Source organism: Salminus brasiliensis, chromosome 24 (assembly GCF_030463535.1).
Source record: "Salminus brasiliensis chromosome 24, fSalBra1.hap2, whole genome shotgun sequence".
Taxonomy (NCBI): Eukaryota; Metazoa; Chordata; class Actinopteri; order Characiformes; family Bryconidae; genus Salminus; species Salminus brasiliensis.
The window spans coordinates 15,033,686-15,060,091 of NC_132901.1; the positions used below are offsets into that span (position 1 = coordinate 15,033,686).

The following is a 26,406-nucleotide window of genomic DNA, read 5'->3' on the forward strand; positions in this document are numbered from 1 at the left end:
GTCGGGGGAAAAAAAAAAGGCGTTTTAAATACTCTGACTGGAATCTTGTAGTGTAACCCAGACATAACGAAACAGCAAGTCTGGTGTCAATCTCTTTCAGATCACTCTGGAACAGTGTGTGCGTGCACATGTTGAGTGATTTGTGATAGTTCTTCTCTCAGAGTCCAGTCATGCAAAAAGAGTTTTTGCCTATTATTTTTTGCGCTCTCTTTATGCAAACTACCTTTTCTTCATCTGTACATGCATGCATTTACACGCAAAGCTGCACAGGGTGTTGTAAAATGTCAGATATACTGTATGTTACAGTACTCGAGTCTTGTACTTTATATATTGGCTGGGAATTACATTTTAGTGCATTTACGGCTGTTATTTCTGTATTAAAATGCTAGTAATGCAATCTTCTAATAATACAAACATCTAACAATGCTAATGTAAATTCTCTCTCTCTCTCTCTTTTTCAGTTCCTCGTTTTACGTGAGGGACAATGGGAGACCCCTCCGCTTTCAGCCATCTGTGCTGGACTTCGGGACACAGTAAGTGACCGCACTCGCCACATTCTGACTGTAGTTTTTCTCTCTGCCCAGAAGCTTGTAATTTTGTATCTACAGCTGTGAGGTTGTACAAGATTACATTACTGCAGTACACACCTCTTTAGGGTTCTCATTAGGGTTGAATATTAATAACACTCTAAATGTAAGTAATGTGATATACACTGAGGTGGAGCTACAGTCTCTCATTAGGGTTTTATATTAATAACACTCTAAATGTAGGTATTGTGATATACACTGAGGTGTAGCTACAGTTTCTCATTAGGGTGAATATTAATAACACTCTAAATGTAGGTATTGTGATATAAACTGAGGTGGAGCTACAGTCTCTCATTAGGGTGAATATTAATAACACTCTAAATGTAGGTATTGGGATATACACTGAGGTGGAGCTACAGTTTCTCATTAGGGTGAATATTAATAACACTCTAAATGTAGGTATTGTGATATACACTGAGGTGTAGCTACAGTTTCTCATTAGGGTGAATATTAATAACACTCTAAATGTAGGTATTGTGATATACACTGAGGTGGAGCTACAGTCTCTCATTTTCTTTTCTTGCTTTGACCTTTCTGTCCCACCTGTGCTCTGTGATTGAATATCAGTGAAGAGCAACGAGAACAGGAGGAACTTTAATGTCACCCTGACTGCTTCAGAAGCACAAAAAGTTGAAGAAAAGAAACCTCTCCGCTCTCCATCAGTTTTGTTTTTTATCATAGAGAGGGCTTCTTTCCTTCAGAAGTGGTGGAGTAATCTTTTTGCAGTATTGAACAGCCTGACATTTTGCAGAAGACCTACAGTATGTGTGTCTATGTGTGTGTTTGGATCCAGATTGCTGGAATAAAGCTCATGAATGTCTGTGGATGAAGCTTTAAAAAGAGCACACTGCTCGATAAAGCTGATGGAGATGGCCAAATATGGCCCTGCCTCCTTTTCTCTAGAGCTTTGTGGAAGGGTCATTGAGGGGTCAGTGTGAAATTTCCTCTCTAAAATTATCCTGAATAGCTGTCCTGACTCCGCTGAGTTTGGACGCTCTCATGCTTCTGCAGTATTGAAATTGGGGATGTGGATGGCGGGTATGTTTCTTTTGATGATGATGATGCAATCTATAGCCTTTGTGTTCCTAAAGTGTCCCAATTACTGTTTATGATGTCACAATGGTGTCTGTCTGTAGGGGATAATCGGATTCTAGAACTCTTCTGTAATTAGAATGTTTATTGTTGTTTATGACATCATAATTACAGTGTTAATTAGCACTTGTGACATCCCATGTGAAATATGGCCCTGCCTATTTTTCTCAAGAGCAATTGGGGAGGGATCACTGAGGGGCCAGGGTAAATGCTCTCATTCTGCTGCTGTATTTGATTTTCAGTTTGGGTGTGAGGAGTGAATTTTTGTTTGATATAGTGTGATAAAATGACACCATATTTACAATACTATTATTGTTGTAATTGCACTGTAATTACAATGTGTGACATCCCATGTCAAATACGGCCTCGTGTCCTTTTGCATTTTTTTGTGGAGTTCCGTTTTGTTTGATGATACGTTTGATATTATGTGGGAATTGCCGACCAATGCTGACTCTTCATAGACGTCATGTACGTTCCTGCCAATGGTTCACGTTGGTCTAATTCCACCACGCATGTCCACAAAGCAGTGTTTCTCAGTTAGCCAGACACCTTAAGCTCAAAGTTGAGTATTGTCCAATAGGAATGCCTCTGCTCTCTTTGCCTATTGCACAGACGTAACTATGGGCTTAAGTGATCTAGCTAAATTGACAAATCCTGCTTTGTGGTATATCCCTCTGGTTTAAGTTAAAGACTGTGATTGAGAGAGGGTGGGAAGAGATTGTAGGCAGTAGGACGTTACCGTTCACATTATCATTCCATTGTTATCAAATCTTGGCGGCTACTAAATTCCACTAGAATTGGCTCAAGTTTGATTCTTTTGGTTTCGTTTTGAATCATGTTTTAAAAATACGCTGAAAAAAGCAACTGGAGGAAACATTAAACCATGCTTTTTATTACATTTGGGGAAAATAAAGAGTTGTGTTTTGGACATCTACATATATCGCACCATTCTAATGCATTTTACACACCCAGTAAAATAGATGGTCTTTTTTTTTTTTTGCAGACTCTGTTTATCTGACATTGCAACAGTGCTCACACTGAGGGGTGCTTGTGCACTCTGGCTCAGGTCCGGTTCTGTTTATGAAGTTGTTGGAACTGAGCGTGTATGCAGTGTTTCCCATCTCTAACCTAATCAGCTAGGAGAGACAGAGAGACCTGGAGAAACACATGGGGAGAGGGAGAGAGAACAAGCAGGGCCTTATTTTCTCCTCTCTGCTAATTTCATCATCCCTCCTGTTCTTCCAGCCACATGCCTCTGCCTGTTTACTAGCCTGCAAAACACACAAGCTCACGCACGCACTCCTCGCTGCCTGTTAATGATTTCGAGCAAATCTTTAACTCTGAGTAGAACTGTGGCTCTGTAAGGTTTAGTAGGTATCCCGGATGTTATTTCCTTGGTTTTCTCAGTCTTCAGCTATTGGTTGTTGTGGATGCATCCCATTGCCATGGGGTTACTGGAATGTCCTACTGCTGACTGTTCTGTGTATGATGTCACAGTAGTGTCGGTCATTGTTGCACTCTCTGACTCTAAAGCTCTTCTACAGTTAGAATGTTTGTTTGTTTGTTGTTTGTGACATCATAACCGTGGTGTTCATCGTGGCTTGTATGATTACTGGACTGACCTAATATTTAGTGTCTGTTGTTGATTGTGACATAATCAGAATGCCTGATTGTGACATCAGCCAGTATAAAAAGCCAAAGCAGTTCAGACAGGGTAATGAAAATTAGACCAGTTCATAAACAGCTCAGATTTTCATTTTTTACACCTGTTCTTCCTATGCATTAACATGAGCCACAAATTTAAGCACTCTTTCCCCATTTTAGACTCTCACACTGCTGAGCACATTTCTATAGTAATGGTTTTGTAGTGTGAATGTACAGCAGTTACCTTGTCACTTCAGGAGCGTTTTGAAGCTCTTTGTAGTTTTGTTCTCGTGACTGTGGCTCTCTGGGGGGGCACCCCTGGCATTAACGTTTGGCCCATTTTAGCATCCCCGCACCTCTGCAGCTTTGATATTGCCCTTTGACCACACGCCTGCATCACAACGGCTCTGAAAGTCAAACGCTGCACCAAAAGCTCAGCGCCTTGCTTTTTATAGAAGCCTGGGCTTTTGCTGTTCTCCTGGGCCGTGGGTGGTTTTAGCTTTCATCTCTTTTAAGAGCAGTGTGTTATCACATTGTGACTTCATGCAAAAGCAATGCAGCTGTCTGAAAGGTGTATTGTAGTAAACAAAGAGCGGATTTTTATAATATCACGATCACTCAAATACACAGTTTCTTGATTAATGATTACTGTGTGCCGTGCATGCCTGACAGTATCAACACAACCTTCAGATAAGCGAAGTGGAGTGGGGCGTTCTGAAGCAGCTGTCCGTGAGCCTTAGGTCACAATGCCCAGAGGCCAGCATTGTGCAGTTCTCTGGAGTGATGGAGCTCCATCCAATACCTTTAGGATGATTTGGAGTGCCAGAACGTATCGTCCACTTTGTACCTGACCTCACTTTTTTAACACTTTTATGGCTGAATGCAATCAAATCCTCTCAACTCAGGCTCTGTTTTAATTTTGTTTTTTTTGTCTTTGTTTTTGTGCCTAGGCCCGTCGGACTCCCACGAGCTGAAACCGTCTACATCCACAATCCCAGTGCGGAGCTGCCGGTCACCCTGCAGTCCATCTACACATCCAGCACACACTTTCACATGCCTTCCTTCCACAGACGGGTTAGTGTCTGAGTGTGTGTGTGTGAGTGTGCAAGAGAAAGAGAGGGAGAGAGCGAGAGCAGTATAGAATTTTAAACTTGGAAGCGACAGGTTGTGAATCTCCGTCCTCACAGTGAATCAGTTCTGATGTTTCAAATCTCAGCGTGATTCATTTCATTTTGCTTTGATTCAGAGTGTTTAGAAATACGCAAATCTGACTGGTGAAATGGTGGGTTTTGGCTTCTCTTCTGCCAGTCACAGATTTTAGGTGCCACACTGAAACCCCAGAGCGGAACTGAGTAAAACCTCATAGGTTTCAGGAACAGGAAAGCATCCAGGCCTCGCTCAGACTGGTGAATCAACACATCATGCTTTTAAGTAATGGCTTCGTTTCTGTTCTGTGTGCTGTTGCAGGTGATCCCACCCAGAGGGAAGACATCTTTTAAACTTGTTTTCCTCCCAACAGAGGAGGGCAATGTAGAAAACTCTTTATTTATTAATACATCAACCCACGGGGTCATAACATACCAGGTGAGTAATTCTCAATAGGCGGATCTGCTACAGTTGGGATAAACTTGTCTTTCATAAACGTACTGTACCTAAATGTTGAAAGTTGTACCCTCTGTAGGTCTAACAGGAAACATTGCGCTTTGTTCATGCACTGTATTTCGCCATCATGTGTACTAATTCAGGCCTCTCCTTATCTCTTTTAGGTCTTTGGTGTGGGTGTCAGTAGTGCTGACTCAGTTAAAGATGTGCAGAGAAAAAACAGTGTGTTGATATTTCCCCACATTCAGAGCATTAAGCTGACACAAACTCAGGTATAACACACACACTGATGAGACTGCATGATATGTCATTTGGTAATCAGTATGATATTTAATATTACCAAAGGCTTCAGTGTAAAAAATGACCCTCCTTATCAGTTACAATGTTTACTGTGTGCTGTGAGCACCTTGACTGATTATGGTGTGTTTACTCTGTGCTATAAGCATCCTGTCCAATCATAGCTCTGGATTAGTTGAGTTTTGAATCGATCATATTGTTCTAATGCATTGAGAAAAATAGTTATAATGTAGATTAACATGATTATGTAAATTAGGGTTGTCTATAGCTTTGTTAAACTGGACCAAATTTGGAATGAAAAACCTTGTATCCGCAGGTCTAAACGTTTTAGTCATTCTGCAGCATTTGTATTGGTCCATTCATCATGAAACTTCAAACAGTGTAAAGAACAGCTTCTGGATTCCCATATTGTCAAATAGGCATGCTTCCCACATAAGACTGCGCTGGTCAGTGATTAAAATTAAATACACACAAACCTTCAGATGTTCATTATCTGCTTATGAAACCGAAATAATGGCCATCCACTGTTCTCTCAAACCCTCCCACTCACACAGTACGTTTTCAGATCTAGCTTGTTGTCTGATGCAGAAGTGAGTGCTAGACTCTGTGGCACTGCGGTGTGCATGGGCTACAGGAAGTTAGACACTCTTTCAAAATGTCAGTTAGCACCCATCTCTCCTTTTAGGCCAGCTATTTTACTGCATCAGATGCTGCTGTTTTGTGCTCGCTCTCTCAGGGTTTGCATGCTATCATTTATTTATTAGCCTCGCTCGGTGCGCCGCGGCTCTCCACAGCAGCTCATATCACTGTAATCCTGCCCTGTGCATAAGAACAGAATGCAGGGTGCAGGAATAAAATACATGTATCTGGATGAAGGTCGTTTATGTGCTGATAGAGATGGATAATAGGGTTTATTATTATAAAACTAGGCTGGTCCATGTTCCAATGTTGTCACCTTCTTGCAACAAGTTCTATAGTGTGTCATGGGTTTCAGACAGACTGTATATGGTAACTAAGCTGCAGAACCAACCTATTTAATTCACTGTACTCGTGACACCACAAAAACCAAATGTGTTTGCATATACTCCCTATTTAGCCTGTGGAAGTGTAGCCCTGAGCAAGTGGGTTTCAGCCTGGACTGCGTATTGAGTAAAGCACAGCTAATCATTCAAATCATTCATTTACAAATATTAGTCCTAAAGGCATAGTAACAAACCCGTTTCATTTGAAGGGATAAAGAGAATGTGAAATGCAGAAAAATGAAATATGGAAACCTTCAAATGTACAATAGAATGTAGTACACATCAGATTTTACGTTTTGTAAATAGTACAGTATGTGATTTTTGTTGAGGTAAAAACAAAATGCTCAGATTACAGTTTTACAACCCTGTTATTTTGCCTCAGAATGAAACCCGCTAATCATCCTTCTATAGTGGGCTCCTGCGAAAAAAAACGATGAGCTACACATTTATTGGCTGGTTTATGGCACTGTGACTGCTCACATGAGCCATCTAGCCTAGCTTTGCATTGTTTTAAGAGTTTTGAAAGCCTGTGGTTTTAAAGCTATTCTTTGGTTTTGGGTTTTCTTTTTTTTTTTTAAAGAGACAACAGTGTTTGAGGCCTTTGTATTTGCCAAAACGTTTATTTTATTTTATTTATTTTTTAGCTATGTTAGGCTGAATACAGCTTTCCTTTGAAATTAGCCTAAGCTAGTGAGCACTCATCGAAAATATGATCTGATGAAGTGTTGATTTTATTAAATCGGTGCTTAAAGGTTACATAACCACCAAAATCTGTCAATACTTTAAGATAGTGCTGGGGTTTTCCCTGCTACGGTGGGAGAGGATGTAGTTTCTGGGGTTTTTTCACAGCTCTTGTGTGGCTTCCCTCTCGAAAATAGATTTCAGCATAACCCTAAATGCTTTGCTTTGGGGGCAGAGTTTGCTGCAAAACACATGAAGATATAGACTTTCTCACTTTCTTTCCTAAGGCCAGATGTATTCCAAGGCATAGCGCTAAATGTGTCTGTGTGGGACCATAGTATGCACGCAATGCACCTTCAACATGAGTATCGGACCTCATTAATGCTCTTGTGTGGCTGAATGCAGTTGAATCCTCACAGCAATGCTCTAACATCTAGTTGTAAGGTTGTAAAGCCTTCCCAGTAGAAGAAAGGCTATTACTCCTGCAAACACTGATGAACAGGTGTCCACAAACTTTTATTAATTCAGTGTGAATGACCTCTAAGTCACCAGTCACGCTACAGGCTCCAGTATCCACAAAGACACACACACACACACACACACACATACACAAGCATGTTTCTTTATATTCACCTCTACTGTAGTATGTCCAGAGGCTCCTCACGCTTCACAGCAGCCCATTGTGAGTTGTTAAAGGCTATTTCACTGAATCACTGTGTGCCTGGGGCTACTGTAAAACCCTGGGAGGTTGTGAAAGTGACCTGAGTACATTTAATGAGCTCTTATTAGGCATTAACTTAAACCAGACCTACAAAGAAAGTCCATCATTGAACCCCTCCACCATTTTCTCATTTTATCACTTATTCATTAAGTCAATCTCATTTCCTTGCTGTACTGTGTGTGTGTGTGTGTCCCTCTTTTCACAGGAGGATGCTCTAAATATGACCATCCTGGGACTGCTGCTAGACTGCACTCTCCCCAAAGCTCTCTACAGTCACCCGCAGGTACATTATTATTAGATTTTACCTGCTCAGTCAGCAAAAGGGTTCTGTATAGTACTGAAAATAGTGGAACACTTTTTGATACTATGTAAAAACACTCTTTGAAAGCTTCTTAGAAGAACCATCTGCAAAGGGTTTTTCTTGTTTTTGAACAACCAGATTTATGTTTGATGTTTCTTGGTGGAGAATAATGACGATTAATGGAGACTGGCAGTGTTTGGTTGACAAACATGACCGTTGGTTGGAATGGCCGTGGTTGGTGGAGAATAATGGTCCATTGGATGTTGACTGTGGACGGCGCGATGGCGCTTGTTGGACGGCGCGATGGCGCTTGTTGGATGGCGCGTGAAGGACGGCACGATGACGCCTGTTGGACGGCACGATGGCGCTTGTTGGACGGCACAATGATGTGGGGAGGACGGCACGATGGCGCTTGTTGGAGGGTGCGATGGCGCTTGTTGGAGGGCGCGATGGCGCTTGTTGGAGGGCGCGATGGCGCTTGTTGGAGGGCCTGATGGCGCTTGTTGGAGGGTGCGATGGCGCTTGTTGGAGGGCCTGATGGCGCTTGTTGGACGGCGCGAAGGCGCTTGTTGGACGGCGCGAAGGCGCTTGTTGGACGGCGCGAAGGCGCTTGTTGGACGGCGCGAAGGCGCTTGTTGGACGGCACGAAGGCGCTTGTTGGACGGCATGATGCCGCGTGGAGGACGGCACAATGGCGCGTGGAGGATGATAGATGCTGTGTGATGACGCTTGTTGGACGGCACAATGGCACGATGCTGCGTGGAGGACGACATGATGCCGCTTGTTTGACCTCACAATGTCGCTTTAGTGGAAAATCACTGTTTGAGAATGACGGAGTTTGGTGGAGAATTACTGGTGAGGAATGACTGTTGTTGTTTAGAATGACAGCATTTTGTTTTATACAGGTGGGGATTGCCTGTTTTTTATTGGAAAATCATGGTGTTTGGTGGAGAATGGCAGTGTTTGGTGGACCATGATGGTAGCTGGTGGCGAGTTACTGTGTTTGGTAAAGAATGATGACACATGGAGAATGCGCTGCTGTTTGCTGTTAGGCCTTAGTCTCGATCAGTGTTACCAGTACTTAGCCTGTAAGTGTTGTATTTGCAGTTATATTTAGGGTATCCCATACTCTGTCCACTGAGTGGTGTTGAGCTGTGTATGTCTGCCTGGTGCTAATCCTGTGACGTTCATCTTAGATCTTTGTCACCTACTTGCACAGGATTGCCAGTTATCTAGAGCTTGACCTAAGTTCTCTTGAAGTTAGCAGTGCAGTTGTCTTGGCTATCAGATGACTGCATTGCAGCAGGGTTTTTTTCAGACAGTGTTTAAATGTTTAAAATCATTTTCCTTACTTATTCTCTTTCTTTTACTCACTCAGAGCTCCTGTTTTGGAGCTGAGGATGAAGGCCATCTGTCTCTCCAGATCAGTCTGTCTGAACGAGGAGAGAGGCCGGCTCATCTGGATAAACTCAAGCCCTACGTGCTGGAGAACATCATGGTGCTGCTAGTCCTCCCACCTCCAGGTGGTGCCACATGTACGTACTATTGCAGTTGCATGCCTGGAAATCAAGAAGGTAGATGCGAAGTCCATACATGCAAGCCTGGTCCAGTCGTGGGCAGTTATTTCCAGGCATATAAACAAGGAAAGCTTCAAGGAAAACTCCCTTGTTGTGTTATTTATTGTGGTTCATAGTACTGGTTCCTTCACAGTGGTGCTGACTGGAACCAGGGCTTGCCATGACAACACATGTAGAGCCATTTTATTCACTATCCAAAATGACCAGTGAACCTACACATTTGTGGTGTAATAACCTTCTGTGTGGGAGCTTTTAGAAGCCCTAAACTCTTCAGACATCTGATTCCTTTCGCCACCACTGACATGGTAAGCTTCTGTAGAATAGAGCTTTTCTCACCAAACCACTCTAAATGACTTTGTTTACATCTCAACCATTTAATTATGCAGGAATCTGAAAAATCCGGAGGTGTGGATTTGAAAGCTGAGGCCATCTTAGCATGCAGTACCCAACAGACGTTGAAAACGTTGAAATGAAACTCTGTGGGTGGAGCCAAACCCTCCTAGTCCAGTTTCCTCTGCTGTCAAAATACCTCTCTTATCTGCACTCAACCACGTGCTGCTTCTGCTCACACTGTGTGTAATAACAGATGACAGATTTCTGGACCTCCTCTGAGTGTGTAAAGGCTCATCACACTCTTGAGTGCTGCAGCTCGGATGATCGAGGTTTCTAAGAATACGCTTTATTTACTAACTAATTAACTGTTTTTAAGAAGAAATGTCTTCTTAATTCCCACTTAGGCAGTTTTTAACAGAAGGTTTTGACTATTTTCTTATTAGAGATTTATTCAGGTATCAAGGACAATGGGATCCCTCATTAAAAATCTTTATCTAAAATTATTTATTTATTTATTGTCCAAAATATTGTCCCAGAAGTAATTACAATAAAAGAAATTGATTGTTAGATTTGTTTTATTTATTTATTTATTTATTAGTTAAGAATTAGGTATACTCGGTCATTGGAATTCAAATATATAAAAGGTTCTGTGTGTATGGAGGAGGTTTTTCTTTCTTTCTTTTTTTTTAATAAACAATTGATGTATTTTTTTTAGAAATTTAACAGTAAACTTGTTACTGTACCTTTAAAACTTATATATGTAAAAACCTCGGTTTTGATTGGATGCCCTGAATTTTGCTACATTCAAAAAGCACTCTGGGCTGAAGCACTGAATAAGTGGATGTATGTAAATCACAATGTCACAAAATCAAGGAAACGAAACGTCTTTACTGATCCAGGAGCCATCCTTTCTCATAAATAAATGTGACTGTAAGCTGCCCCCTATTGGCTCTGTGTGGTCTTGCAGTTTAAGTGAGTGGAGTGCGGCTGCCGCTGGCTTTCAAAGCTCATCACCTGTTTGGTTTGTTCACAGCAGTTCCCAGAATAGGAGTGTACATGCTGAACTCAGGGGTCAAACAGCTGTCTGTCAAGGTGAGCACTCATACACAGAGGGAGTGGGCACATTTTAAAATCTCTGAATGTTCAATTGCACCAATAAACAAACGATTGTGTCTAATCCTTTCAGGAAATACAGATACTGTCTAGAACGGACAGCTCCGTGGAGATAAGCCAAGTTCCACTGAGCGCTTCAGCAAGTAACCTCACTCAGGTGGCGGCGCTGTCCTGCAGACGTAAGCTGTGCATTTACTATCGGCTATTATCGCTTGTTTGCCAGCCACAGGTCACTGCCAGTTCTAAAACAAATAGCGGTGGTCTTGGGTCAACCACGTTTGTAAAAATAGCAGCAGATGAATACGGGTAGTCGATATAACTACACTGCTTGGTCAAATAATTATTACTTTGCAATAACATTTTATTTAAAATGATTTAGTGTACATTTCCTTTTCTCTGTTAGTAACTTGGCGCTTCATTGACGGTGCTAATGTGCTGCTATGTAATAAACATGATCTAAGAAAGCCCACAATTCACATGTTTTTATTCTGTTAGTGTCAGGAAATTTCCACAGGAAGTCAAAATATCCCGTGCGTTTTATTGTTGCTCTGATTGAAAAAAAAAAACAAAACAATTACAGATCCAAACTGAATGAGGCTCTCGCCTTCACTCTGGAACGCACGCAGCGTGTTCAAGCCTCCTACAGGTTTGACACAGCAATATAAACATGGTAGCACACAGACAGCGCTGATTCTACAACCCGATCTATTTGACTTTTTATGCTGATCTAACTTGTTTGTTTGTTTGTTTTTCTTGTTTGTTCTTAGGCTCTTTGTCATCTCAAAGTAGAAAATGTTCCAGTCAGATCAGCATGCAGATGTTGGGTAACAGCACGGTCAACATATTCCCGTGGCTGGATACCTCACACAGGTGAGAGACACTCAATTCTGTTTTCAGTGAGTGAAAGCTCTGCTGTCAGTTAGCTACACATCTGTTGTCAGTGGTGCTAAAGCTGTGTTTTCAGTTATCTAAAGCCCTGTAAAGTTCTGCTGTGAGCTAAAACTCAGTGAGGTTAGGGTGAAGCGCTGTTGGCAGTGAGATAAGGGTGAAGCGCTGTTGGCAGTGAGGTTAGGGTAAAGCGCTTTTGGCGGTGTGGTTAGGGTGAAGCGCTGTTGGCGGTGAGGTAAAGCTCAGACTTCATCTCAAATGTGTCATATCATAAACCCCTTTCTCTCTCTAGAAGCTGGAACTCTGCAGCATGGTTTCAGTTCAGACAGAAGCAGAGAGGAGCGTATTTTGTGGATTTGTGGGTGACCAATCCTCTCCCCCTGAGCTTCAGCATCACCAACATCTCCCTCACACAGCCTGCACACACACTCTTTAAGGTAAATCCCTCCTCAGACTTCATCCACCCTCTGCGCTAACTGATAAGTTGTCCAAAATGTCTTATGTTTTTGGATGTCTGTGTAGTGGTACGTTAGTGAAGGGTTGTATGGTAGTATAGTTGAACGTGGGTGTATAGAGATGTGTATATGTGTGTGTGTGTGTATCTGTGTGTGTGTGTGTGTGTGTGTATATATATATATATATATATATATATATATATATATATATATATATATATATATATTTATTTTTTTTTGGTAGGTAGTGAATGTCACTAAGACGGTGGGCGTGGCCTCTGGATGCTGGAAGCTGCTAACACTCCAGCTCCTCAACAGAACGCTGCCAGTCAACCGCATCACCATGGTAACACTTGGCACCAGCCTGGGCTTCTCCCTGGAGCTGACGGTCCACACCTTCTCTGCAGGGTCAAAGGTATGGAATGGATCTTCTTGATCACTTCTTTTTGTCCCATCCTTCTTAATGCCTTTTTCCTGAAAAGAGTTTACACAGCTAGTCTTTGTCTTCCTAGTTTCTTGTAGCAGGAAGCACCAATGGTTCATGTTTTGTTGTTTTCAACTTCTCAAACCTCAGAGAAATTTTGTTGTCTCTTTGTTATATATTAATTCATTATTTATTTATTGCCTAATGTGTGTTTTTGTTGCTTTGTATTTTTGTTCTTGTCAGTGTGATTTAATTGTAATTATAATTATTTTAAATGCTTATTACTTATGAGTTTACTCTCTCTCTCGCAGCGTGGCGACGTGTTGTTTGAGGCAGGTGGTGAATGTGAAAGGCCATGTCCTCTCCGCCTGCCCAAAGCAGGTTAGTTAAAGTGTTCAGTTTATTTATGACTACCCCGTAGTATTTCTGCTGCAGAACCTGCAGTGTAAACCCTGCTGATCTACACATGTAGATTCCATGTGTGTTCTGAACATTTTAGGCACAGCGTTTTCTTTAATATGTCAGGAAAAAAATAAAACCTTGCCATTGCTTTTAACACATGCCATCTTTTTGGATATGCATATGTTAAATTAGGCAAATAAGCAGTAATTATGCTATTGATGAGTGTGCAGAGGTGTTTCTCATTTAATTATGTGAACATATGTTTGCTTACAATGTCAACACCACAGAATTTGCCCAGGGTACCCAAACATTTTCATAAGACATCATTTTAACAGTATATCCTTTTTACCTCTCTGTGTGTTATAGGGCGTTTAGAATGGCAGCAGTCTCTCCTCCCAGAATCCTCCTCTGCTCTGTGGCGGATGGACAGCAGTCTGGCTTCGGCGCTGTGCAGCCGCTGGCACTGCAGCAAGGAGCTACATTGCAGGTAAACACACACACACACACACACACAATAATGTTTTACTGTATGTAATGAGGACAAACCCCTTTAAGCTTAACCTTAACCATTTTGGCACTTAATCTTAACCCTACTACCCTTAACCATGGTAACCCTAACCTTATAACCCTAAACCTTTAACCCTGACTTGAACCTAAACTTTGCCCTAAACCTAAGCCTTACCTTTAAACCTATGAACCCTTAATTTAACCATACTAATTGTAACCTAATCCCAATCATTTCATTTTCAAAATGCTTATTTGATCATTGACAGACCTGTCCAACAATTTAAGTATTTAATTGCAATTAATCATTTTGTGTATTTGATTGTGTTATTTGTGAATGAAGCTGCTGCTTCAGCCTGAAACTAGTGGCTACAGCAAACTACGAAATGCATTAACATGTTAACTTTTACGTTACTGTTATCAATGTTATTTGAATTGACATGATGTAATAAGATAATTAATCTTGAGAAATTCATTTTGAAATATTAGCTAGTCTCTGTGCTTACCTCAGTAGATTCCTGGAACAGTTCAATTTTTTGAACTGATTTTTTTTTACACCTCTACCAAACACACAAGCATGCCCAATAGCGCATATACACGTGCAAACTTATTAAATTTGTCTAAGTATGCAAAACATCAGCGACCATACACAAGCTGACTGTGTGTGTTTGTATGAAGGTGGCCCAGACTTCCTGCAGATCCTTCTACCTCTCTAGACTTTGGAGCTACACCAGTTAATGAGAGCAAGGTAACCACACAATAGCCATTGCATCACAGCTTTATAACTCCAATTTTTTATTGTGTTTTGTGAGTAGTTCAATAGAGAATGCTCTAAATCATCAAAATAAAACCACAGTAGTTATGACCGTAAAATGTTTTGCTTTTTGACGTTGTTTGATGTAGTATGTGAACATTATTTCCAATGGTTACTATTCACTGTGGATAATGTGCAGTCTATTTATCACAACTAAACTGCAAAAAAAAAAAAAAAACATTTTAGTTTTGAGGCGTAAAGAAAGGTTGTGGAAATCGCACCAGAACTCAGGGATTTACATAAATCCACACTTTGAACCTCAGGGAAAAAATATATATTATTCTTGTGCTGTAGACTTGCTATTTTGGAGACAGAATGCTTTTTAGAAATGTGACAATATATTAAGTTTATCTGCTTTTGCTGATCACAGTATCTTTCTTTGTTCCAGATTAAAAACTTCACTCTGAAAAACCCCACCGGTTCAGTGGTTTCTGTGGAGATCAGAACCCTCTCTTCATATCCAGCCCCACTGGAAGCCTTAGACCTGCTTACCAAATGGTTCGGAAAAACACATACACACACACGCACACACACGCACACACAGGGATGCAAGGGAATGTTAGGCGTGTGTGTTAGGGAAACAACTTGTAGCTTACTTGTCTTTTTGACTCCGCTCTGCTTCAGACACGGCCATGTCTGCATATGAATGCTTTTCTCAAAGTTCCTTTTCTGTCTGTTTCCCTTGATTCTGCCTGATCTGTAGCTCATGGCCTCAGTAAATAGATCCACAAGGCTACCAGATATATGGATAGCTTCAACAAGCCAATGAAATGCAATTTGCACATCTGCCAGAAGTGCAAGTAGTTACATTGTGCAAAAACAGAACAGAGGACAAGGTAATATGAGAGGCTACGGGAGTTTGCCTGATGTCATTACTGCCTAATACTCCGAGCCTCTCCATACTGACCACCTAAATAAATCTGTATTTCTATACGAAAAATTTACATGTACATTTAGAGACTATTTTTCTAATCATGGAAGCTCCTGAAAAGAAAATTGTCTGGGGAATATTAGTAAGTTTCTGAATAAGTTGAACTGTTGAGTCCATTGAGTTTGCATTTTTTTTTTTGTCCTGTTTATTGAAGGTTGTAATGATTCACTGTCTTGTACATAGGTACATTCTCCAGCATCACAACATACAGTGTTTAACTTTGGGTGCAATAGGGGCTGCATAAATTAGTACTCAAATACAAATTTTGTTAATTAATGAATAGGACGCTCCTTAACACACTTGTGCCTCACACATATTGGCAAGCTATCATCAAACTAATGTCAGCAGTATTGAGTGTAGGCTCCCTTTAGAGGGCTTCAGAGTTTTTAAAATCTGTAATAAAAGGTGAAAATGTATTGTGATTTGATTTGTGTTTTTCTTCTTCTCCAGGTTTAATATTAGCCCCCTCTCAGTGAACATCACTACAACTGAGTTTTCCCTCTTTGCTGCTGATTATAAGGTGACTTATCAAGTCTACAGTACCCACACACAACCAAATCCCTCCTAAAATACAAAAGAACAATGATCACTGAGGTGGATTGTCTATGATAGAACTCCATAGTTAAACAATTGTTAGCTAAGTGCGTTATCAGAAAATGTAACATTTTGAAGAAGAAACCTGCACTTATAAATCAGGAATTGTTTTGGTGCATTATTATTTTTATTAATAATAATAGTAATAATAATAATATTATATAAATACTAGATATAAAATTAGAAATGTGCAATAGATGAACCCATTTTGAAAAGTAATGACTGCATGCAATGATAAAACTATGATAATTTAAAAAGTTCATTCATTTGAAGATTCAATATATTATATACATTTATAAAGATGGCTGCTCCCCTAGAGCTGCCTGTGTTAAAATAATGAGAATTATTATTAATAATAATAATGTGAAAAGCATAAAGTGTCCAATTATCTTTTTTTAAAATTATTTTTATTGTGTTCATGCAACTGAGAAAAGAATGACATCTGTGTTTACACTTAGACCAAACAAATCAGATTTTTATCTGATGTATTATCTGATAGAAATGTGCTTCAAAATGTTAAGATTCAACGCCCTGCACAGGCAAATTTTTCTGTTTTGGAAGATTCATAATTACCAAAAATATTCATCATTCCCTTTTCAATTGGAATGTAGTAGCTTTGTCATAAATACAGGAAATGTGTAGTAAGTCTAACAGTAATAGTGGAGATGTTGGTGTGTTTAAAACTCTGCACTGTGTCTTGTCAGTCTGAGGTGAGCTATAGAGGGGGCAGCAGTGTGCAGAGAGTGGTGCTGCAGCCGTGGGAGTCGAAGAGTGTGTCTGTTGCATACACACCTACTGAACACAAGCCGGTTACCTCCATGCTCCTTATCAGGTACCATACAATTACGCTAAAATAACATTTTAAACTCTGCACTGGTGCAGTGATTGCAAATCAATATTGGAGACAATATTTCATCAACCCCCAGTATATATATTTTTTAATTATTACTTTAGTGGGGGGAGTGTGTGGGGTAAAATGTAACAGTGTTTGTTTTACAGTCATAGCTACACATTTAATGTTAGTGTGGAATTACTACTACAGAATTAGTACTGTTTTGACTTTGAAGTTACAGTATTCGTGATCTGACTAGCCACTGTATAAACAATACTGTGACATTGTAGCGATAGTATTAGCATTATTCTCCGATGCCTTGCTACGTCAGGAGTACATTTGTGAGCTCTTCACTATTCTTTTAGGAATAACCTGACGGTGTTTGACCTGGTGCTGGTAAAGGGCTTTGGGGCGAAGGAGCTTCTTCGTGTTGGGGGCAAACTGCCCGGACCTGGAGCGTCACTCCGCTTTAACGTCCCACAGTCCACTCTCATGGAATGCAGAGATGGTGAGACCAACACTCATACTCAACAGTGAACCACCTGTGCCAATTTTGTATACTTCCTACTTCTTTATTTTTGTGTGTGTTTATTTATTTACTGAATGGATCATATTTGAATAAGATACAATCTATAAAAGGTGCCTTAACCTTTATGTATCCCACATTTGATCCAATATTTAAAACTGTGCAATTGGAATGTCAGCAAAGTGTAATTTGACCAGGGGTGCCTAACCTTTTGTATACAGTTGAATATAATCATGGTAGTGTAAACATTTATCTGTAACATCCTCTAAACATTAGCAGAAAGTCTGTTGTCAGAATATGTTGGTCAGTTACTGATACTTTGGTTAGAAGAACACAGAAGATCGCTGATTTGGTTAGTCTGAACTCTAGCAGCTCACCTGATTTATTTGAATGAAGGACTGATTTAGATAAACAGCTAGTTTATCTAACAGTTTAACTGAATTTAATATAACTGTAAAATGTAGTGTATGTAGTGTAATGTCCAGTAATGCAGTGTATCCTGAACCTGTTCTGTTCTCATGTGTTTCTCAGGGTTACGGAGTCACACTAAGCCCCTGTTCGCCATCCAGAAGAGTTTTAAGGTGGAGAACGCTGGAGAGCTGCCACTGACCGTCATGTCCATGAACATTAACGGCTATAAGTGCCAGGGCTTCGGCTTTGAGGTGCTGCAGTGCAGGTCATTCAGTGTGGACTACAACTCCTCCTCAGAAATCACTATCGCGTACGTCCACACTTCTACATCTGTTTGCAAAGACAGGCACCCATGATCATCATTTGTGTTGGAAAAGATGAAATTTGACCAGTTTGTGCAGTGAACATACATGTACACACAGAGGGAAACCGTCATTGCACATGCCTTGAGTGGTGGGCTGCTCTCGTAGCAACACCCGTTGAGCAGAGTGGGCCGTTGGCCTTGCTCAATAGTAGCAGTGTTCAATAACCCAGGGCACTAACTACTGAGCCAATATCAATGTGCTTGTGATGTATTTTGGAGAAACACAGAAAATGATTATTATGTAGGTTGTTGATAAAAAAACGACAAGTGTGACAAGCCTCTGCCTTTGTCTCTGCAGGTTTACCCCAGACTTTACATCTTCGTGGGTGATTAGAGATCTGACGCTGGTAACTGCGCGGGGTTCTGCGTTCCCCTTCACTCTCAATGTCACTCTACCCCACCACATGCTGCCACTCTGCGCTCAAGTGGTCCCTGGTCCCAGCTGGGAAGAGTCATTCTGGGTCATCACACTTGTCTTCACATGGTCAGTCTTTCTCTCACATTCCCACATGATTGTTTTGCCCATGTGGTGGGCTGTGTATCTCCAGTGTGTCAATTTCACATACAAGGTTTTGGTATGATGCCAATAAACAGATGAGTAGGTATATGCATAGACAGCTAGAACCTATAGAAGGATAGGTGGACTGAACCTGCACTGTGTGAAAGAAGTGCTCTGTTGGTTAAAGGTTGTGTTCTCCTGTCTTGACTATAATAATTAAAGTGTGTAACAGTGTTAGGTGCTACGCAACTCTTTGAACGTGTTGCACTGTGTTGTGTTCAGCTTTTCTCTGGCCGGTGTGTGTCTCATGGCGTTCCACCAAGCTCAATACATCCTTCGTGAGTTCTCCACCCCAACACCACGCAGCAACCACAACTCCACCCCGCGAGAGAACGGCTCCGTCAACCACAGCACCTCCAACAGTGTCAGGTAACACACCACCCTCCACATAAAATATGCAGTATAGACTTTGTAAAGCGGTAATCATCTCAGTAGTGTTGCAGTATTTCTGTTAAACAGTTTCTCTACATTTAACTTGATGTTTTAAAAATGATATAATGTATTCAAAGTTTAAATATATTTCTCAACATAAGTATACACTTATACAGTACTACATATTTTTTCTCTGCATACACCAGCTAGAAAGCAAGGGTCAGCGCTCAGTTTTGCACTTGAGCTACAAGGACAAAGCCAAATTAATGTAACCTTCTCACCATTTCGCATATTGTTGCTGTTATCTAAACCAGGCTTTAAAGTGTACTGTAGTCCCTGATTATAGAAAACAGTGTCATCTAATGTTCAAAAACCACATAACAAAGAATTTTCTCACTTTTTTTTAAATAAACAAATATGATATATAAAAAAGGTTTCATTGCTTAGAAAGTTGGGATCAGAGTTCAGACTCATGTAATGATAGGGCTTCCCTTCTCTCAGAGAGGGTTAAGTGCTTTCAGGTGGCAGCTTAGCGAACCTGGGTATAGAAGTCCTAAACCCCTAACCCCTAACCGAGTCCATGGTGACCTGTTTCACAAGCTCTTTAAAAGAGGAGTACTTTGTACTGACAGTACAGACAGTACTTTCTCCTTCACTTTAACACATAAAGATCCGAAACGACATACACTCTACATCCTTAGTGCGTCACATGACAGTTTGTGAATGTGTGTATATGCGATCTTCTTTACAAGCTAATGCTTTAAATAAGCAACAACATATTAAGGTCTTTGTTGTTGCTCCCACTGTATGATCATTGTCTTTCTCCTCCAGTAGAGGCAAAGGCAGCTGCAAAAATTATTCAGACACCTGCCACCCCTCTGACAAAGGAAAGGGGCGGGGCTCCACAGCAGTAGCCAACGGGACGGTTCGTTCACAGTCTTCCTCCAAGAAAGGTTCCGGAGGCACCTCTCAACCTCAAAAGAAACAAACACACAAAGTTTCCTTCCTGTATAGCCGATATAAGAGCAGCTCTGCTGTGGCCAGCGCAGCAGCTAACACGAACACCTCCAACCCTCCGACAGATGAGGAGCGAGAGGAGCGTGCGTTTGAGCAGGACCCTGACATCTGTAACAACAATAATAACAACAACGAAGATGCTCTCGATGAATCTCTCCTCCATGCGGAGAAGAAAGAGCTTTTCAGAGCACCCGTCAGGGAGGATAAGGCTTTGCCAAATGATATGTTTCCCATGGAAACAATTCCTGGATTCCCTGAAATTATTGTGGCCAATCAAGTGCCTCAGCCAGCGGATGCAGAGATGGAGAGCAGGTGCAGCAGAAAGAGGGATGAGGAAAAAAGGGAAAACGCAGATGCTGAGGTACAGCATAACACACATTTCTATTAGTGCTTCCAAAGTTAACGTTTTCCTAGATTCTGTTGTAGTGCCATCCGAAGCCCTGCGTGATTGTAGATCCTTTTCCTGAAACCTAGCTTTTAAGTGGCTTTAAAGCAATACTATCAGCACATTCAGCAGGCTATGCTGAAATCAATCAGCAGCAAACTTACAAAAGCAGCAGCAAAGTGGGGGTTCCGTTTCACCTGAGAGCCTAAACTGAGTTAAAACCCAGTGACCTATATGATACGCTATATGTCCAAATGGTTATTGACACTCCTTCTAATTAATGCATTTGGCTGTTTTAGGTTGCACCCATTTCTGACACAGCTGTGCAAATATACACACACAGAGCTTATCTAGGCCCTGTAGAGAAGTATACTTAGATAAACATGAACCTATTGCCACCATGCCTAATGCCAGGCTTGGAAATTGTGAGATATAAAGCCTCTCTAGCCCAGCATTCAGCTGTGGAGCAGTGGAACTGCTGTGCGGCATCCAGTACTTTTGGCCAGAGTTAGGGAACTGGGGATGAAGTAGGGTGGTGGTCATCCAACATCCTGACCTAACGAATGCTCTCGCTGTATGCAATCAAATCCTCTCAGCAATGCTACAAAGCCTTCTCTGGACAGTAAAGACCGTTACGGCATCAAAAGGAGTTTTATTTTATATATGTATATATAATTATATAAGAAACAGTGAATAAGCATGTGCCCAAATATTTTTGTGCTGCAATCCCTTGGTGATATTTAGGTACATGTGAACACCATGTACATTTAATTACAGTAATTTTATGATATCTCAAAGTATATTTATTGGTGGGAATGTGATGTGTTAAAATACGGTACATTTAACTCACCTAGTCTGACGTCAAGTTACTTTTTACAGCAGTAATCTGATGTCACAAGGTACATTATATAGCTGTAATGTGATGTCAACAGCAAGCGCAAGATGGGTGTATTATGCTACTATCTTGCATATTACAATAATGGTTTGGGTTGTTCCATTTCATTACATAAGAAATATTTGTTTTGCTTTTGTTTTATTAGAGAGAGTGTGAAAGCGTTCAGAAGAGGAGAGTGGAAAAGGACTATGAGCTTGGAGGGTCTTCCTCCAGCACCAAAGCAAAGAAAAACTCTGTCAAGAGCCGCAGGAGGACCACAGAACCAGTGCCTGGGTGAGTGCAAGTTGCATTTTCATGTTTTTGGACTTCACATAATTCACATGCAGCCCTTCAGCACAATTTATTTTCATATTCCTTTCAACATCCCATCTGTGTTCCCCATTTTCTGCTGATACCAGTCACTGCATACTGAGATCACTGCATGCTTTACAGTAAATAGAGTGACACAATAAACATAAACAACTGAGCAGCACTCAGCAGCACTGGATTCTGCATCATTTAAATCACTCTGGCTTCACTAAGTAAAGTCAGAAAAACGGAAATTAAAGAAGTCGAATGAATGATCATTTACAGTTATGTGATGCTGGTGTGTCCACAGGCTTCTGCAGAACAGCGTTGTCATGGTGATGGAGAGTGAAAGGGAAGCAGAAGGCAGAGAAGCTCGAAACGCTGCCAAAAGCCGAAACTACGCTGTTAGCATGAGGTTGGAGATTCCTAAAGCAGCACCTGTGGCGGACAGCAGCATCAAACAGAACGGTGTGGAAAAGTTCCCTAATTTTCAAATCCCAGCGACCATTAGTCGACATAAATAATTAAAACTTATAAAACTGTGTGTTTTCTGTCAGGTGTGTGTCCAGGGCGTGTGCGGCGGAAGGTTCCGGAGCGCCGGCAGTGGGAATCTGGCTCGGACTCTGGCAGTTCAACGGGCAGTGTGAGGGCCAGCCGGGGGTCTTGGGGCAGCTGGAGCAGTACCAGCAGCATGGAGGGAGAAAAAGACCCCAACAGAGCCCACTGCAGTAATAGAAAGAGTGAGTCAATAATAATAATAACAATAATAATAAATGTTCACTGCTATTGAAATCATATCAGCAGTGGCTGCAATGCTGTGATGTCACAAGGCACATGCGGCGGCTGCAGTGCTGTGATGTCACAAGGCATGTGCGCTGGCTGCAGTGCTGTGATGTCACAAGGCACATGCGGCGGCTGCAGTGCTGTGATGTCACTAGGCGCATGCGCTGGCTGCAATGCTGTGATGTCACTAGGCGCATGCGGCGGCTGCAGTGCTGTGATGTCACAAGGCGTGTGCGCTGGCTGCAATGATGTGATGTCACAAGGCACATGCGGCGGCTGCAGTGCTGTGAAGTCACAAGGCACATGCGGTGGCTGTAATGTGATGGTGGTAGTAAGGGAAAGCTAAAGTAATTCATGCCATACCACTGTTCCCAACCCTGAACCTGTGTTTTTTTCTCTCCAGGGGACCCCGCACAGTACAGTGTATACCCATCCGACCGAGAATGCTACCCCCCAGCCAACTGCAGTTCCAAAACCCAAAGGTATGACAGCAAGCAGCTTGTCACACCACACATTTTTAGCAGCAGATTAAAAATCACTTCTTTGTTTTTTTTTTGTTGCAATTATTAGACTTAACACAGTTAACATTAAGTTGGCACCATGCTAATTATTGGTGCGTAAGCTCCCATTACATGCTACATTATCTTTGTACCTTAGACACAAAACCATAAATATCGCAACAACTACATTTGGGTAAGTAGATGGAAACGATTTACAATTCTATTCTCAATGAATGAACTGTGTTTTGTTCTTGTTTGTGCAGCATGAACAATCTATATGTGAAGGAAAGGTGCCAAAGCTTAGATCATACTGCTCACTCCCTGACTCACAGCTTTGCTGATGTGGCTGCAGGGCTGGACAGAGCCTCAGGTAACTATTGTGGACATAATGAATGTTTATTTCTCAGCCAAGGAAAGAAACATCCTGAAGTCCTGATTGTTCTGCTTACTGTGTGATAATCACAAAAACGAAGGAGGGGAGGCAGTGATAAAGACCAGTAACAGTCGGGGGAGGTCTTAGAACATTGGTGGCAGCTCATTAGGACTAATTACCAATTGCATTCAGGGGGAGGTCTTAAAACAAAGGAGGCAGTGGACCAGTCAAGGTCATGCTGATGTCCCACAACAAAACAGGTGGTAAATAGGGGTTGATCACAGTCAGTGGAAAGTCAGGACTAATTACCAGTGATAGTGAAGAGGAGGTCTCAGGTCCAAATCCACTGTCTCCTTTGTTCTATCACAGTCAGGGGGAGGTCTCAGAATGATGGAGGCAGTAGATTAGGACCAATGGCATAATCACAGTATATACAATCCTCCTTATGCATTACCACTGTATGTAATAAATATATTCCCTTGAATTCTGAACTAATGTATATATTTTTTGTCCTCAGACACTGGCAGTGCATATGTTCAGGAAGAAATGTGGTCCCCTCCCTCAGTTCCACTAACCAATGGTTTTAGGTACAGCATGCCTGACCCCCTCAGTGCAGTGCCCCAAAGCTCCGCCTCTAGCCCATTTAGCGGGTAAGAGTTTTTTTTGTTTAGTTAGACTTCTGACTTCTAAAGTACTCTACTGATTCTACTGACTCTAATTACTTTTTTTCCTCATGCATGTATTAGTTCCTATTCCTAATATGTGTATGTGTATGTGTGTGTTTATATACTGTTCTGTTGTTGCTGCTGTTACTCACTAGTTTTCTCTCAGAATCAGTTTCTTACTCTGTTTTTATATATATTTTTTTCTATATCTGTCTCCCTCCTTGTATTCTTGCTCTGTGTGTATGTATGCAATATGGACAAAAGTAATGGGACACCCACAGGAGTTTTGAGACATCAAAGTCCATGGGCATTCATATGGAGTTATCTCTCTCTCTCTCTCTCTCTCTCTCTCTATATATATATATATATATATATATATATATATATATATATATATATATATACATATATACACACACACACACACACACACACACACACACATATATAAAATATCTATTTGTGTGTTGCTAACTGTGAATTGATCCTGTTGTTTTGTGTGTTCTGGGCTTCTAGAAATTTTCCCTGGAATAACTCAGCCAGCCAGAGCAGCAACCCTTACTCCTACTGCCATCAGAATAACTATGTGTTATCTGGTAAGAGTCTCTTTTACTCCATTTCTCTCTTTGTAATTTTCTTTACGATTCAGCATTTCTGTGGAAAAAAAGAAATGAAGGTGTTGTTTTGTCCACCCCAGGCAACGGTAATTACCAAAACAGCTTCTCGTGCCAAGAAACCCAGACCGTAACGCATGGGCAGCAGGCCGGCTGGAGTGAGGACGCAGTTCAAGAGGTTGCCTCATCTTGGGACATGACCAGCTGTGTTGGCAGCAAGGTGAGTCTCTAAAACATTAAAAAGTGAAATATTTTTATAAAATTGATCTATTAAAAAAGATTTTACTGATCATTTTCTGTCTCTCAGCCCTTTTTCTCAGGCACTCGCAGTCTCTCGCCCATCTCCTCCAGTCTGTTCGGCTCTATCTGGACGCCCCAGAGCGAGCCCTATCAGAGCCATTTCCAGCCAGACCGCTCGGCCCCCGTCTCTCCACACACACCTCACACACCCCACACACCCCACACACCTTTCAGTCGAGAGCCAGGTGCCCCCTGTCCCACCAAACATTACTCCAGCTTCAACCCTTTCGGCCCTCACATGAACCTGGACATCTGGAACTCGTCCAGCAACCGCAGCTCCAACTCGCAGCTGTCCAACGACTCGGGCTATTGCGGAGACACCTGAACCCACACACGCGTGCGTGCGCACACACACCTCCCGCATAAGGAACAAGGAAAATGAATGCAAGACAAATGTGGTTTTATTGCTAAAGGAGAAAAAAATGTGAATATTCTTTTGTTCTTTTATGTTCCATTTTTTCCCCTCCAAAAAATAAGAAACGAAAATTTGTTCGTTGTTGTGCAAAAGTTAAGCATTTTGTTGTATATTTTTCTAGATGTTTTGCAGATTTAACCATAGAAAAATAAAAAAAAAAGTTTTGTACTGGAATTTGTTGTGCATTTCTTGAAGTTCTTCAATGTCTCAGAAATTATTAATATTTCATGTGTATTTCGTCACAAATGGGCAGTGTGGTCAGTTGTTTTTCTGACACCTGAGAATTGGAATAGACAAAAATCACATTTAAACCACATCTGATCTTCCCAAAATTCTTTAAAATTCAGTGGTTAGGATGGAAACCGATTCAGAGTGATTTGGAGAAGCTTACTGACTTTTTATTTACTGTCCAAAACCCACCATTGAACCTACACACATCTTCTGACATTAATATATAGTGTTGATGATGTTAAATAGTGGCAAATCTGTGAAAAGACATTTTTCGGGGGAGAACAATTTTGCTGCAGAGCACCCTGTATAAATCCTTCCACCATTGATGAAGAGCTTCTCAAACCTATGGTTAAACAGTGGAGCAGGCATCAGGCAGCCAGTGGTGTTATTACTTAATATGGAGAAATTATTGCTTCGGGGAAGCAATCTAGAGTACCTAGAGAGATATAACTACAGATTACAGTAGTGCTAAAGGAATTTAGCCACTATTTTAAACCAATCAAAGCATTAAGAAGTACACTGAGGAAATAAGGGCAGTACAACGTGGTGTAAATGTCAGTGTCCATCAAGCTCAGTAATTTTACTGAGAATATAGAATCTGCTCTAGCATGAGGCCAAGTGAGCACCACTGCTAATTCATGTATAAAAGACATGTGAATGTAGGTGATTTAGAGGGTGTTTAGTTTGGTATGAGCCTTCTAAGCTTTCTGGAGCAGTGAAACTACTGAGAAGGGTCCATTGCTCATACCCAGGGCGCATTAGTGACAGCTGGTGGCTAAAATGAATAATAACCATGTAACTGGCTGTGGGAGCATAATGAGGAGCATGTCCTGCTGCGTATTAATAAAATGAGCTTATTGAACAAGGCTAAAGGTGTGAAGGTAGGTGTAGGTG

General features: G+C 41.3%; 1 protein-coding gene across 4 annotated transcripts in view; it reads left to right on the forward strand.

The window, feature by feature from the left end:
* Positions 1–25,449, forward strand: part of tmem131l (transmembrane 131 like) — a 58,772-nt gene extending 33,323 nt beyond the window's left edge. For 2 of the 4 annotated variants that reach the window (XM_072669701.1, XM_072669703.1), the window contains exons 4-34: positions 462–533; positions 4,274–4,397; positions 4,791–4,907; positions 5,090–5,197; positions 7,852–7,929; positions 9,326–9,482; positions 10,891–10,949; positions 11,044–11,149; positions 11,738–11,840; positions 12,151–12,295; positions 12,558–12,728; positions 13,049–13,118; positions 13,506–13,626; positions 14,322–14,391; positions 14,846–14,955; positions 15,839–15,908; positions 16,687–16,814; positions 17,180–17,322; positions 17,872–18,061; positions 18,414–18,599; positions 18,897–19,043; positions 19,878–20,424; positions 21,489–21,616; positions 21,942–22,099; positions 22,189–22,371; positions 22,818–22,896; positions 23,178–23,284; positions 23,805–23,937; positions 24,469–24,548; positions 24,650–24,786; positions 24,874–25,449. In XM_072669701.1, coding sequence (XP_072525802.1) covers positions 462–533; positions 4,274–4,397; positions 4,791–4,907; positions 5,090–5,197; positions 7,852–7,929; positions 9,326–9,482; positions 10,891–10,949; positions 11,044–11,149; positions 11,738–11,840; positions 12,151–12,295; positions 12,558–12,728; positions 13,049–13,118; positions 13,506–13,626; positions 14,322–14,391; positions 14,846–14,955; positions 15,839–15,908; positions 16,687–16,814; positions 17,180–17,322; positions 17,872–18,061; positions 18,414–18,599; positions 18,897–19,043; positions 19,878–20,424; positions 21,489–21,616; positions 21,942–22,099; positions 22,189–22,371; positions 22,818–22,896; positions 23,178–23,284; positions 23,805–23,937; positions 24,469–24,548; positions 24,650–24,786; positions 24,874–25,191 — 4,345 coding nt within the window. In that variant the 3' untranslated portion in view covers positions 25,192–25,449. Of the gene's footprint in view, positions 1–461; positions 534–4,273; positions 4,398–4,790; positions 4,908–5,089; positions 5,198–5,227; positions 7,783–7,830; positions 7,930–9,325; positions 9,483–10,890; positions 10,950–11,043; positions 11,150–11,737; positions 11,841–12,150; positions 12,296–12,557; positions 12,729–13,048; positions 13,119–13,505; positions 13,627–14,321; positions 14,392–14,845; positions 14,956–15,838; positions 15,909–16,686; positions 16,815–17,179; positions 17,323–17,871; positions 18,062–18,413; positions 18,600–18,896; positions 19,044–19,877; positions 20,425–21,488; positions 21,617–21,941; positions 22,100–22,188; positions 22,372–22,817; positions 22,897–23,177; positions 23,285–23,804; positions 23,938–24,468; positions 24,549–24,649; positions 24,787–24,873 lie in introns of those variants that run through there. The other 2 variants (XM_072669702.1, XM_072669704.1) reach the window with 2 other exon arrangements.
* Positions 25,450–26,406: the final 957 nt, after the last annotated feature.